This window comes from Electrophorus electricus, chromosome 13 (assembly GCF_041902795.1).
Source record: "Electrophorus electricus isolate QZ-2024a chromosome 13, ASM4190279v1, whole genome shotgun sequence".
Classification (NCBI taxonomy): Eukaryota; Metazoa; Chordata; class Actinopteri; order Gymnotiformes; family Gymnotidae; genus Electrophorus; species Electrophorus electricus.
The window spans coordinates 11,534,850-11,547,500 of NC_137509.1; the positions used below are offsets into that span (position 1 = coordinate 11,534,850).

Below are 12,651 nucleotides of genomic sequence, written 5' to 3' on the forward strand. Positions count from 1 at the left end.
GTTGCAGAAAACAATTAAAAATAGAAAAATGTACATATTCACCTGTCTGAGGGTTTAATCTTGCAGCTGATGGGTGCTTGTACTCGGATCTGAAGGTTTCAAATATGAAGCCCTTTCTTGTTGGTTTGAATTTTTAATTTAAGGTGTATTGTTTCAAAGAAAAATGTAGATAACCATCTGTGACGGAAGGTGGCATATTGGTATTCTGCAATAGATTGTGCAATATATGTGACAGCACCCCAACACACCTAGTGACAAGTCTGACGACGTAGGACTTGTGTGGTTTTCAGCATGATGACGAAGAAAGACGTTCTCTTTCCTTTGGTAAGTATTTGCTTAAATCAACACAACGTAAGGGTAGCGGACACTTAACATTATACATCGTTGTCCAGAACGGAGCAGTGATTCTGCGTATAGTAAATAGACCCGTTTTTCTTTCCTTGCTTGATGGTGTCCATTCCTTCTTATTGGCTGCGGTAAGACGGGGAGCTTTTATTATTATTATTAATAATAATAATAATAATAATAAGAAATGGTGCAGATGCACAGCAGTGTAGATCTACTGCCGCGTGATTTCAGCGTTGGTTAATGAAGCAAGTGCGTGATGTTTGCGACGAATGTCCTGCCGCCGCCGTCAACGAGGCACGTGGTGGCAGCCATCCAGCTGAAAAATCTGGAGCTCAACTGCAGCGCGCCTCGCCCGTGGATCACGCGTTTTCTGTGCGCCCGTCCTGCGAGATGGCGATAGTTTATAACGTAGCATACACACGCCTGTTCAAATGACTGCTTGAGTTCACAGAGCTTTGGATAAATATTAGGTCCCACATACTTCCGGCTGCAGTTGGATTACTCCAGAAAATTCCTATAAATCGCTAATTAAGTCTCTCTCGTATTACAGCCATTGTGAGATTTTAGAATGAACGCCTGTTGTGTAGATGGAGTTTCGTACCACATTAAAGTTTCGGTTTCGTTTAACCCCGACGTGATAAGGCTTTGATCTTCTATAAAAGCTTTGCTTCATCTTGACGGGCAAAGGGTGCTATCACAATGACCCCATTGTGATTCTGTAAAGGCCTTGTTCGCACTTTCAACTGATGAAATACTTCCCCAGTGGAGAAAGGCAAGACATCTAAGTATCTGGATTCTTTTCTGTGCGTATTTAGTTGTACAGGTGATCCTTCTTTTTTTTTCTGTTCTATTTTCTGATCCTGTATGCAGACCGTTAACGTCACAAGTTGTTTTATTTATAATCTATCATATTGTTTAAATCGTATAGTATGGTTTGGGGTTTTTTTGGCTTACCTGTCCGTTTTGTGTCTGTTATATTCTTAATTAGAACAAAGTTATCCCTTCATAGTTGATCTCATCTTACACTAACAGGTGCTTTCTGTTCTTAGGAGGACATAACAATGAGTTAAAGTGACTGATAATGTGCTCGAACAGAGTTATTGATTTTGCCAGAAAATACTACTACAACAAAAACACAGTAATGTGACATTTGTTGGGTATTGGCATCTTATAGACCAACTAATATTGTATTAATTAAAATAAACCCCATGAACATTCAGGCCAAATAGTAGCTTTTTCATCTGGCATTTAACTTGTGGTTTCATGACTGTCCAACTGGTGATTCTTCTTATGTGAAAGCTTGATTCATCACAGGAAATTCAACTGTTCAACCACTCAGTTGCTGATACTACACACCATAGAGCAATGCTATACCATGATCTAGATGACCAAGATAGATCAGGGAAATTCAGAAAGCCACCTAAACCTTCTAGCAATGTGCTTGCCACAATATTTAAAAAAAAACAAAAAAAACCACAACATCTGCACCATTTACATTCTTAGATGTGCATTACATAGCATTTAACATTGCATTGTGTAGATTGCAAGCTAATCTGATATGAAGGCTAGTTGCAGCTTTGCCACTTCCTTTAGCTGTAATGTTAGTGTCATCCTGAAAGAAGACTGGCTTAATACATCTCTCAGCAGCTGTATGTAATTAGTCAGCAAAATTGCATAATAAACTTATGAAGTTAAAAGGTTGAAAGATAAGCTTATTTGTGTAACATCAGTGTCTTCGATCTCGTCATTCTCTGCAGTTGTGTTAAGGATGCTGCTTTGCATAGATCTGAGAAATATCTGACTATTAATGCTGTCCACTGGTTTCTGTCTACTTCCTTTAACTTTCCTTTCCTTTAAAAAGGTCGTTGTAATTTGCATATTGGGGGGTGTGTGTGTGTGTGTGCATGAGAGAGGAGGGCTTTGGGGGCGGGGGTAAGAGAGCAACCCCAGGAGAAGAAAGTATGCAAGGAGAGCAAGAGTGTGAGTGAAAAGGAATCTGGGTATGTAGAACATAGCTGTAAGAACAGCGTGGAGTGACCAGTGCAGCAGAAAGAGAGGAACTGGAAGAGGACAGACAGACTGCACGAACCAAACAGCAGAAGCTGTAGACTAAAAATACAAGAAAATAAGGAAATAAGGAAATTTTTAACGACTGCGTTACTCTACATATAGGTAAACACTTTGTTTCCATGTAGTACTGTGCTTTCATTCAGTAATGGAATTATTTGCACACAAAAAACCCTGGTAGTTTAAGTGAGTTTATTTACAAGTTTGTTACAGTTTTACAAAGAAAACTGTTGTCATATTACAACAGTGGTATCTAATTTGACTAAAACTACAGCAAAGCACAAAGCTAGATTTGAATATTACAACATTCAAAAAGGGAGATTTACATTTGAAGTTTTCTCCCAACAGTATGATCTGGAGGGAAATTAATTATGTCAGATGCAGTGTAGGAATAAGAAAAACCAGACGCTTTTGCTTTTGAGGGTGAGCTGATTTCTTTCAGACTGTTAAGAAGATGGAAGTGGAGATCGTAACCTTTAGTTCAGATCTCTAAATGGCAATATTCATGTCATCTACATACCATGAATACTTAAACTATTCACTTATGAAAGCATTGAAACTTAATCTATGTATTGTTTATGTTGCTTTGTTATTCATGAGTGAGTAAGAATGTACTAGCATAGTTCTACCACAGCGGCAAAGCGATTTCAACCAAAAGCCTAGGGTTTGTGGTGGAAACACTGTAAGGAAGAGTAAACGTTTCACTGCTGTGGGAATGTTTGGTGCTTTTGGCCAGACTTGCTGGTTAACTGCTGAGTTATCCTGCATTTGCCCCTTTGTCTTGGTGAGGCTTTTTGCACTGGTGCATGCCCTCAGGCAGGCTAAAGATTCTAACCTGCGCAGCAGGCAAGCACAAACATGTCGCTATTTTATCTGACCAGATAAGCCTTTTACAGGAAAACCAAAACAAAATGGATGGTTGCTTTTAGTTAAAGAGTAATTGTGTGTGTGTGTGTATGTGTGTATGTGTGTATGTGTGTGTGTGTGTGTGTGTGTGTGTGTGTGTGTAGATGGAGTACAAAGTGACGGTGGCAACAGGCACCTCAGAGTACTCAGGTACTAATAACTACGTGTATGTGACTCTTGTGGGGGAGAGAGGAGCGAGTGAGCGGACCCTCCTTGACAACCCAGGTCTTGATCTCTGCCGAGGTGCGGTGAGTGAACCAGAGACCATCCACACAGCCTGCACTGCACTGCCCCACACGACATGACCCAGCTGCCTGTCTTTGCCTCTCATCCATGTTGGTGTTGGATGCATTTGAGGTCGCACAAAACCACTGGCCAGCATTTCCCACAATCTTATCTCACCAAGGTTCGCAACTGACCACAGGAATTGGGCAAAACGCAATGGCAACAGTTTCACCAGATTACTCCCTCTTGGGTATTGCACTTCCTGTTTGCCACAACTGCCCCCTCCTTCCGCAGGTTGACGAGTATACTGTACGGAGCTCGGCCCCCCTGGGCCGTATCCTGCTCGTGCGGCTAGAGAAGCAGAGGTACTGGGTGGAGGATAACTGGTTCTGCCGCTACGTGACGGTGACATCACCAGGAGGCCACAGCACAAGCACCTTCCCCTGCTACTGCTGGCTGGTGGGGGATGTGCAGGTGGAGGTGAGGGAAGGCACAGGTCAGTCCCAACACTTAAACCCCCCCACCCCTCACCCCGGGGACCGGACCTTGTCCCCTGCTAGTTCCAGACGCACTGAGAGCAAGACAGAGGAGTAGCACCCCCTTTCTCGCGTTTCCTCTCGCAGCTAAGAAGCAGAGCGGCGATACGCTGCCCCAGGAGCGTGCGCACAGGAAGGCAGAACTCCAGGAGAGGCAGAAAATCTACAGGTGCGTATTTTCTTGCAGTATGCTTTCTAACACACTCCCTTTTAATATGCGTACCCCCTCTCGCCTGGATTAATCTCAACATCTCTGAAAGCTTCTCTGTTTGATACTGTGGTTCTGTCTAAGGAAAAACTTGGCTTCCTGTGATTTTGTTACCTTTGCGGATGAGAGGGATTTTCGCCACTTCTTTTCCCTGGCAACCCTACTGACATCAGCTGAGCTTTACCCGGGCCATTACCTGGATGCTTCACAGTGATGTGCACTTGGGATGTTGTTAATGGACCGATGGCGGAAATAGATTTTAGTTTGAAATATGAAAAACAAATATATTCTGAGTGAGGAGAGTTTAACATGGCTATATCCATTTGATGCCTGACTTCCCCAAAGTTAATTTGACTTTGAGGCTAAAATATGACTTGGGGAAAGTTTCCTTCATTTGAATTTCACACTCAATTCTGTTCATCTTTTACTCATGAGTCATTTAGATGACTTTTGTGTGTTATGACCTTTGCGTTCCATGCGTTGTTAATGTACATGTCCTGTGTGCCTCGTGTCAGATGGCAACACTGGGCTCCAGGCCTTCCCAAATGCATAGATGCCAAATCTGAAGCGGACCTTCCCCAGGATGCTCGCTTTGCCAATGAGAAGCGCAGTGACTTTGAGAGATCGCTTCAGTTCGCGTGAGTACTTATCTAAGCCAACACAAACTTATCCAAGCAAGACATCAAAGGAACACACCTGATGTTGATCTGTGTGTCTGAAACGTGTTTTTGCAATCACCTGGATATTCCACATGGCAGTCTCCCTGCTGTATCCATGATGAAACCCTCTGCCTTCTCAGGCTCTTGGAGCTCTCGCTGAAGAAGTTGGTCATTAAGTTTGGGAAGTCCTGGGATGACTTGGATGATTTTAAGCGGATATTCTGGCAACTGAAGAGTTCGATTGCTGGTAAAGTAGTGAAGACCTACCAGTTGGCCACAATCAATTTATTATTTATATTTGACTTTTATCAGAATCATTTCAAAAAGTCTTGCAATCAAACTGATGAGTAATTCCAGCATGACATTCCATACCTTGGCTCATTTTGCATGTCATTATGTGCTTTAACCTGTAACATTTTAAGAAATGGACTTGCACTCTTTCCTTTATTACTAAACTGAGAACAGACTGTGAAAAGGAATTATAATGTGTTGAGTGCAATTTATCGTTCTACTAATGTGGCACCTTTAAATGTAATTAGAGTACACTATGCAACACTGGAGAGAGGACTGGTTTTTTGGCTATCAGTTCCTGAACGGCTCAAATCCAAGAATGATTCAAAGATGCAAGAAGCTGCCTTCAAACTTCCCTGTGAGTGGAGATATGGTGCAGGCATTCTTAGGCCCCAACACTACCCTGGACAAAGAGATCAAGGTTGGCTCTAGTTCACTGCCTCTATAATTCATTTTCAGAAGGGACTATAGTCTGTCATAGTTAATTTATGTATAATCCTGTCATGTACCAGTACTCAATGTCATACAACTGTACTGTTACTCTACAGGCCATGAGAGATTTTTTTTCTCTCTCTCTCTCTCTCTCAAGGCTGGGAATGTGTTCCTGGTTGACCATGGTGTGATGGATGGCATTCCTGCGAATTCAATCAGAAATCAGAAACAGTACATAGCAGCTCCTCTCTGTTTGCTGTATGAGCATCCTGATAAAGGCCTCATTCCTATTGCTATACAGGTAATATGTACTCAGCTGTTCACTTCCACAGAAACTACAGCTACGTGGGTAACTGAATGGCCAAATAATTCTCTGTTGTCTCAGCTTGAACAGAATCCAAGCAGGGACACACCCATCTTCCTCCCTAATGACCCGCCCCTGGCCTGGCTATTGGCTAAAATGTGGGTCCGTCATGCTGAATTCCAGGTCTTCCAAGTGCTTTCCCACCTGTTGAGCACTCACCTTGTAGTGGAGGTGATCTGTGTAGCTACACTGCGTCAGCTACCTGCAGTCCACCCTATATACAAGGTTGGTGTGAGGTCAGGTCAGGGAATGGAGATCAAATCAAAGCAAACATCCAAAACATACACTTCTGTGTTGGTCTCAGACAAGATCCATTTTAATGCTTCCATCAATGTTGAACCTTTCATGGCACATGACATTTTTACAGTGGAAAGTAAACAACCAGGCAGTTGTATTTCTTATTTCTCTTTTTCTCTCACTTGCTATCTTACTCTGCCTCTTTCTCTCCGTCCGATCCAGCTGCTCAGTCCTCATCTGAAATACTCGTTGGAGATCAATTGCCGAGCACGCACACAGCTCATTTCTGCAGATGGCATATTTAAAAGGGTGAGTCTCCTTTTTCACTGTACAAATACACGTTTGCCTGAGAACGTTTACTATGTCTTTATTATACAAGGCAATATTTGTGGTGCACTATATTTGCATTTGCAAATCACCGTTATCCATATGCCATTTGGGAAAAGGTACCAAATCATTCAGGCCTTGATAGCCCAACTGTACGACAGTTTCTTCCCCAAAGCTATCAGACTACTCAGTATATGCCAGAGCTACCTTGATGATGTAGATGTAGTGCCACCCTGTGTAACATTTTAGAACTACAGGTTGACACAGGAAAAACTCTTGGTTTGGCTCAGAGTTGTACTCATAGTAAAAACCTGTAGCTCCAGGAATTCTTTGCCTCCAATCCAGTGCCAGCTTGTCTTCCCCAGAGGGGAAGCTTATTGTCCATGGCGTATTGTTTTGTATGAGGCTTTCATACGAGCAGGTGTTTTCTCCCGGCAGGTGGTGTCTACAGGTGGGGAGGGGCTGCTGGTGCTGGCGCAAAGGGGATATAAGGTCTTCACCTACCGCTCACTCCACCCGCGCTTCGATTTTGTGGACCGTGGCGTCAACAAACTCAAAAACTACTTCTACAGAGACCACGTGCTAATGCTGTGGGAGGCCATTCATAAGTCAGTGTCCAGGAACAGTGTCTTCCTTCCACCCTACTGTGTGCCGTCACTTTAATTTGGTGGTTCAGTGACTGTGTGCCGTCACCGAAATTTAAGCAGCAAATTGCATTTGCAACGTACAAACGAACCGCTTCACTGCCACGCCTACGTGGAGCGTTCTCTCATAACTTGGAGGTTCTCTCTCTCGCTCTCTCTCGCTCTCGCTCTGCCCACAGGTTTGTTTCCAGCATGGTATCCCAGTACTACAGCAGTGACAGTGAAGTAGAAGAAGACACAGAACTGCAGGCCTGGATTAGTGACGTGACTGAAGAAGGCTTTGTAGATGCGCCTCAGTTTGGTCAGTGCCCAAAGCTTGGCATCGCTGCTGGGCATCATTACATTTTTGCTGCTGCAGAATAGCTCAGGCGCTCCTCTTCTGTGTCATGCGTGACAGGGCTGGCTAATGACCTAAAGACCAGAGAGGAGCTGATCACTCTACTGAGCGTTGTGATCTTTACCAGCACAGCACAACATGCAGCAACTAACAATGGGCAGGTATAAATGGTTCTTAGGTTCTACACAGCATATTTCTTATGCTTTGTACAAACGGCCTATGCATATAATAATGTGTGTAAATGTTGGAATCTGTTGTCAGTCATTTTCCTTATCTTGTCTGAGATGTATAAGATCCTCAGTGCAGTGTTTTCGGTACTGTTCAGACTGTGTAATTGAGTTTTGCATCTTTGTGTGTGTGTGTGTGTGTGTGTGTGTGTGTGTGTGTGTGTGTGTGTGTGTGTGTGTGTGTATATACCAGTTTGACTGGTGTGCATGGGTACCCAACACCCCTTGCACCATGCGCCAGCCTCCACCCACAGATAAGGATGCAGTCACAATGGGCTTCATCATGGATACACTGCCGGATATCAGCCAGTCATGTGTGCAGATGGCAATCACATGGCATTTAGGAAGGGTACAGCCAGATGCGGTGAGTCAACACCTCCAATGAACACTTGCAGTGGTTTAAAATCTCAAAAAACATATCTTGCCTATCTAAAATAACTAACTGGATGGCTCATAGCTTTTAACTGGAACCTCAACTCATAGTCCTCAACTAGTACAAAACTGAGATTATTTTTATTTGGACTAAAATCAATACTCTTTAAATCACCAAACTGTAATATTTTCTTTGATGGTATTTATTTCCCCTTTATCACTAATTGAGTCTAGGTATCATTTCTTTATGGTATCTTTATGATCTATCTTATCTGTTTCTACCTATCTATTTCCTGACTCCACCCTCTGTCTCTCCCTCACTGAAATCCTGGTGTATAAATCAAAATGCAAGCTACTGCCTGCAGACACACATTAAATCACAAATAATGGAACACAACAAAACCTCTGCAATGGCACATTTATTCAATTAATTAATCTTTCATCTTGTATGGATGGCAGCATGCCACCTCTTCAGTTATGCATAAACCTAATGATTAAATTATTTATTTTTCTTTCCCTCTTCCACTCTGTCTCAGATTCCCCTAGCACAATATGCTGAGCAGTACTTCACTGAGCCAGAAGCTCTACGGGTGATTGACAGCTTCAGAGAGGATCTGAAGGAAGTTGAAGAGGAGATTTTGAGGCAGAATAAAGGCCTGGAATTACCGTATCTCTATTTGTGTCCCAGCCGAATAGAGAATAGCATTACTATATAAGCAAGTCTCTGTTGGCTGGGGTTTCCCAAGGGCATTATAACAAAATAGTATTGTTACATGGTAGAGCAATATCACAATAGACCGGCACGCGTTCATTTAAGATGATTTTAACACTATGATGCTCTTGGGAAACAGGGCATAGATCTAAACACTTTTGATAAGCATATTTCACCTTGTGCAGAATACATTGTAAAGATACAATTTATATACATAGAAGGTTCTTTAGGAACTTGGGAGCAACTTCAGAAGAGCACAGTGCTCTCTGACCTTTCTTTCTTTTTTTTCCAGCCATAAAAATGAACATCCTTGCTGTCAACATTCCTTTTTTTTTTAAATGGGTGTGGGTATGACAAGACTATATTTGTATATTTTTAATACATTTCTATACAGCATTGCTCAATTTTTATTACTGAGATGTTGTTCTTAGTGGATGTTATACAAACATATGCATATACAATCAATAATTTGGAAATGCTATAATGTCAAGTTACTTTTTCAGAGATCCACCAAGATTGATGGCATTGATGGGGATATTAGCAATTAAAGAAATGTACATTTCTGTTATTGGCTGCAGTATGAATGTTGAGAAAGCTGAATTCTCTACGAACCTTTTACATTTAAGAAATTATCACATTAAACATCATCATTTTATTTTGTATCTAAATGTTAAACATATTTATGGGCTTTTTTGTATACAGGTAAGCTTTTATTGCAAAAACCATACTCTGAGATGAATGTTTCTTTTATCATTTTTAGGACAATTGGTCAATAGTCAGGCAAGATTTGTAAAGCACACAGGGCACATTTATTAATAAAACACAGCAGTCACTTATGTATTGAAATCAACTTCACATTTAAGGCACTTATTTCATCAAAGGCTTTAACCTGAAGAGGCTTTCAAACGAGATACTGGCACAGAGGATCGCAGTATGTTAGGTCTGATTATACTTAAAATAGCTGTGGTTTGATTACACTAAATGGCTGTGGCAATTTCCTCCTGTAATATTACTGTATAATCATTTACAGTATAGAAAATACAACAAGGTCACTTTCAGCATGTCTCCACTTGTGGGGACAGAACAGCTGCTAATGTACAAGATATTCATTGCGTTTATTCAGTCGGACTTGACAGAAGGACACAAATCCAATCACCACGTAGATTCCTGCAGCAATGAAGCAGTTTAAGCCAACTTGGTTGAAAAGTCCATAAATGTTTTGCAGGGCATTTTGTCTGTATAGAGTTAAGAGAACGTTAGTTTGCAAATAACCCAAAGAACATTTTGTCACATTTATCAGGACTGGTTAAAGTTTAAACAATTAATAATCTATAGGAATATTTAGATAATGCATAATACCCTAGTGCTACATGAATGCGTTTTCAATTACAAACCATTCAATAAAGTACACTTCAATTCTTCTGTCTGGCCTTTAACTCTTATACACAATCTCTCTCCTGTATGTTATAACAGACACACACAGAGACAAATGGATACTTATAGACTATGTATCTAAGTCTGGTAAGTATGAGGCATGTAGCCTGCTCCACATTTCCATAGTGAGGGGGGGAGGGTTAGCGCATGTTAGGGGAACTTACTCGTCATGGATGTCTTCCTCTGTGAAAGGCACATCCTCGAGCAGCAAGGCTGAATGTGTAGTGAAGAAAATCCCCAGCATTGCCTAAGAGAAACAGACAAAGAAACAGCCTCTTCATGAAGAACTGCTGACTAAATTACTCCTACCATAAAATGATAGAGTTTGTGTAAAATTATTGTTGAACACTTCGCTATTCTCACCACGTCTTTTAAAGCTAAAATTGTTTAAAATCTTTTGCAGATACTATGTCCAAAACGAGCAGTATAAGTTAGTGGCAATTTCGTGATGCTTAATTTGATTTCTAATACTCAAATCAATAGTCCTTTCCTCATCATACACTTTGGATATAGGCCTATTAATTGACATTGTTCATATCTTAGAATGGATTTGAAAGATTAAATATATTCAGAAGAAAGATCACATGCTTACCAGCATAATGACTGCCCAAATGCTCAAAACCAGCAAACATGCTGCCAGTTTCGGACCGCAGAATAAAAGAGAAGGCATTTTCTAAAAAAAAAAAAAATTAAAAAAATAATAATAATCAAACACCTTTTAGTTTCCTGTAATCCCGGAGCGTCTCTCGGCAAATATGTCAGCAGATATATATTTAAATCTAGTTTTATGAGACTTGTCTATACATCCTGAAAAGTCAACAGTAACTTGTTTCGATCAGCTGACTTAGAGGAAGCGGAAATGAAATCCAAGGCGCGCATGTCAGTGTTGTTCACGAAACACTGTATAGTGTTAGCTACTTCTAAACTATTTACATCTTTTAAATTTTTTTTTTTTAGCTTTTATTCATACATATTTGCTGTTCGTTTTATGTTTGCATTCTATTTATCTGCCACTGAAATAAGTCTACAAAGTAAAAACTTGCAAGTAGATATTAAAGAACACCAAAGTGTCTGTGAAAGTAGTCTGTCCAGTTTCAAAAACTCTATGCACTAATTTTCAAACATAAAATTTGATTAGCGTATTTCCTCAGACCTCTGGGGTGTATAACCTCTAGGTATTAGTGAACATGCGTGATTCTGTCCTAAATCAAGCTTGGGCATGTCTATGCCCACGTAGTAGGCTACCTATACCTTTCCATCTATTTTCAAGCAGCCAGTCTAGAAAAGCCAAAGTGTATTTGTCGTGGAATTTAATATGACATTTACATTCATAAACAACGAATCCGGCCAAGATAAGTTGCTGGATTCGAGATTTCTCTGGAGAGTGAAATAAAATCGCTCTAGAAATGGTGAAATTGGACACCTGGTGAGTCTCCTTTTAGGACTCTTCGCTTTTTCTCCTCCCCTCACGTTCCAGTGTAACAAAACGCTGCAAAATTCCCGAAGTTTTTAGCCCGTCCCGAGGATTTGTCATATCACCTAGCCCACGTACGCCTGCATATTCTGCTACTAACTACTGTTATTGAAGTAACTTACTTTACGTTAACGTTCAGCTTGTTAATGAGGCTGCCTAACGTATGGGGACGTTTTAAAAAACGAAACGTGCTGTGGAAAGTGTGAAAGCAGCGAAGGAAGACGAGGCTGGCGCGTAACGACGAGAGTAACTTTTGGAAAACGATGGGAACATAAAGGCCTCTTTGGCGACCAGTTTGACAGCGCAACTTGTAAAACATCTTAAAAATTTCATCTAGACATATAGGTAGGACTTTTTATATGGGTTTTGCAACTTGACAGTTCTTTGATATTTGGCTGATTAGGTTGGGCAGTCAGTATAGTTTTGTGGGATTTTTTTGTTTTTTTTTACAATCCCAGATCGTTTCAATCACTGCATGTAATGTATGTTTGTATTGCGATATTGCAGACTAATACGCTTTTACTGTGGTCTATAAAACTGACGGTGTAAAGCATACTTAGCTTGCACGTCACATCTCATGGGAATCCGTATTTTTGCTAGCTCGTTATTACTTTTAGGTCCAACCAAATTTGAAGGTGAGTGCTTAATTATCAGAAAGAATGTGTTTTCCAAGGAATTTTACAACATTCTCTGAAACACTTTCATTATAACATGTTTTGTGTGTCTCGTAAGTGTTGAGGGCTAATGGATGGAGAGAAAGAAAGGGAGAGGGAGAGAGGAGAAGAGAAAGAGAGTGATGAAACAGAGGAGGATGCTGAGGGGGCAGCTTTGGTGTGGCAGGAAGGCTACCC

The 12,651-nt window shown here is 41.0% G+C and overlaps 3 protein-coding genes across 13 annotated transcripts in view; 2 read left to right on the top strand and 1 right to left on the bottom strand.

The window, feature by feature from the left end:
- Positions 1 to 126: 126 nt before the first annotated feature.
- Positions 127 to 10,314, top strand: alox12 (arachidonate 12-lipoxygenase). Of its 7 annotated transcripts, XM_035519918.2 has the most exons (15): positions 127 to 324; positions 3,426 to 3,569; positions 3,841 to 4,042; positions 4,170 to 4,251; positions 4,806 to 4,928; positions 5,090 to 5,196; positions 5,489 to 5,661; positions 5,830 to 5,973; positions 6,058 to 6,261; positions 6,496 to 6,582; positions 7,039 to 7,208; positions 7,424 to 7,545; positions 7,642 to 7,742; positions 8,002 to 8,172; positions 8,717 to 10,314. In XM_035519918.2, the coding sequence occupies exons 1-15, from the start codon at positions 292 to 294 to the stop codon at positions 8,894 to 8,896; spliced, it is 2,043 nt and encodes a 680-aa protein (XP_035375811.1). In that variant the 5' UTR covers positions 127 to 291; the 3' UTR covers positions 8,897 to 10,314. The 7 variants fall into 7 exon arrangements, with proteins under 7 accessions (XP_035375811.1, XP_081550904.1, XP_081550907.1 ...); XM_081694778.1 differs by having other exon boundaries at positions 5,830 to 6,261; XM_081694781.1 differs by lacking the exon at positions 127 to 324 and adding an exon at positions 380 to 1,171 and having other exon boundaries at positions 5,830 to 6,261.
- Positions 9,679 to 11,172, bottom strand: rnaseka (ribonuclease, RNase K a). Its single transcript, XM_027015567.3, has 3 exons — positions 10,919 to 11,172; positions 10,491 to 10,573; positions 9,679 to 10,127 (listed from the first exon to the last, which is right to left on the bottom strand). Exons 1-3 carry the CDS (start codon positions 10,994 to 10,996, stop codon positions 9,983 to 9,985), a joined length of 306 nt encoding a protein of 101 aa, XP_026871368.1. The 5' UTR covers positions 10,997 to 11,172; the 3' UTR covers positions 9,679 to 9,982.
- Positions 11,173 to 11,630: 458 nt separating this feature from the next.
- The window catches only part of si:dkey-6n21.12 (schwannomin-interacting protein 1), a 3,494-nt gene continuing 2,473 nt past the window's right edge, over positions 11,631 to 12,651 (top strand). Inside the window, exons 1-3 of one of the 5 annotated variants that reach the window (XM_081695318.1) lie at positions 11,631 to 12,145; positions 12,308 to 12,435; positions 12,533 to 12,651. The exon at positions 12,533 to 12,651 is cut by the window's right edge and continues 100 nt beyond it. In XM_081695318.1, coding sequence (XP_081551444.1) covers positions 12,545 to 12,651 — 107 coding nt within the window. In that variant the 5' untranslated portion in view covers positions 11,631 to 12,145; positions 12,308 to 12,435; positions 12,533 to 12,544. The remainder of the gene's footprint in view (positions 12,146 to 12,307; positions 12,436 to 12,532) is intronic. The other 4 variants (XM_081695319.1, XM_081695320.1, XM_081695317.1 and 1 more) reach the window with 4 other exon arrangements.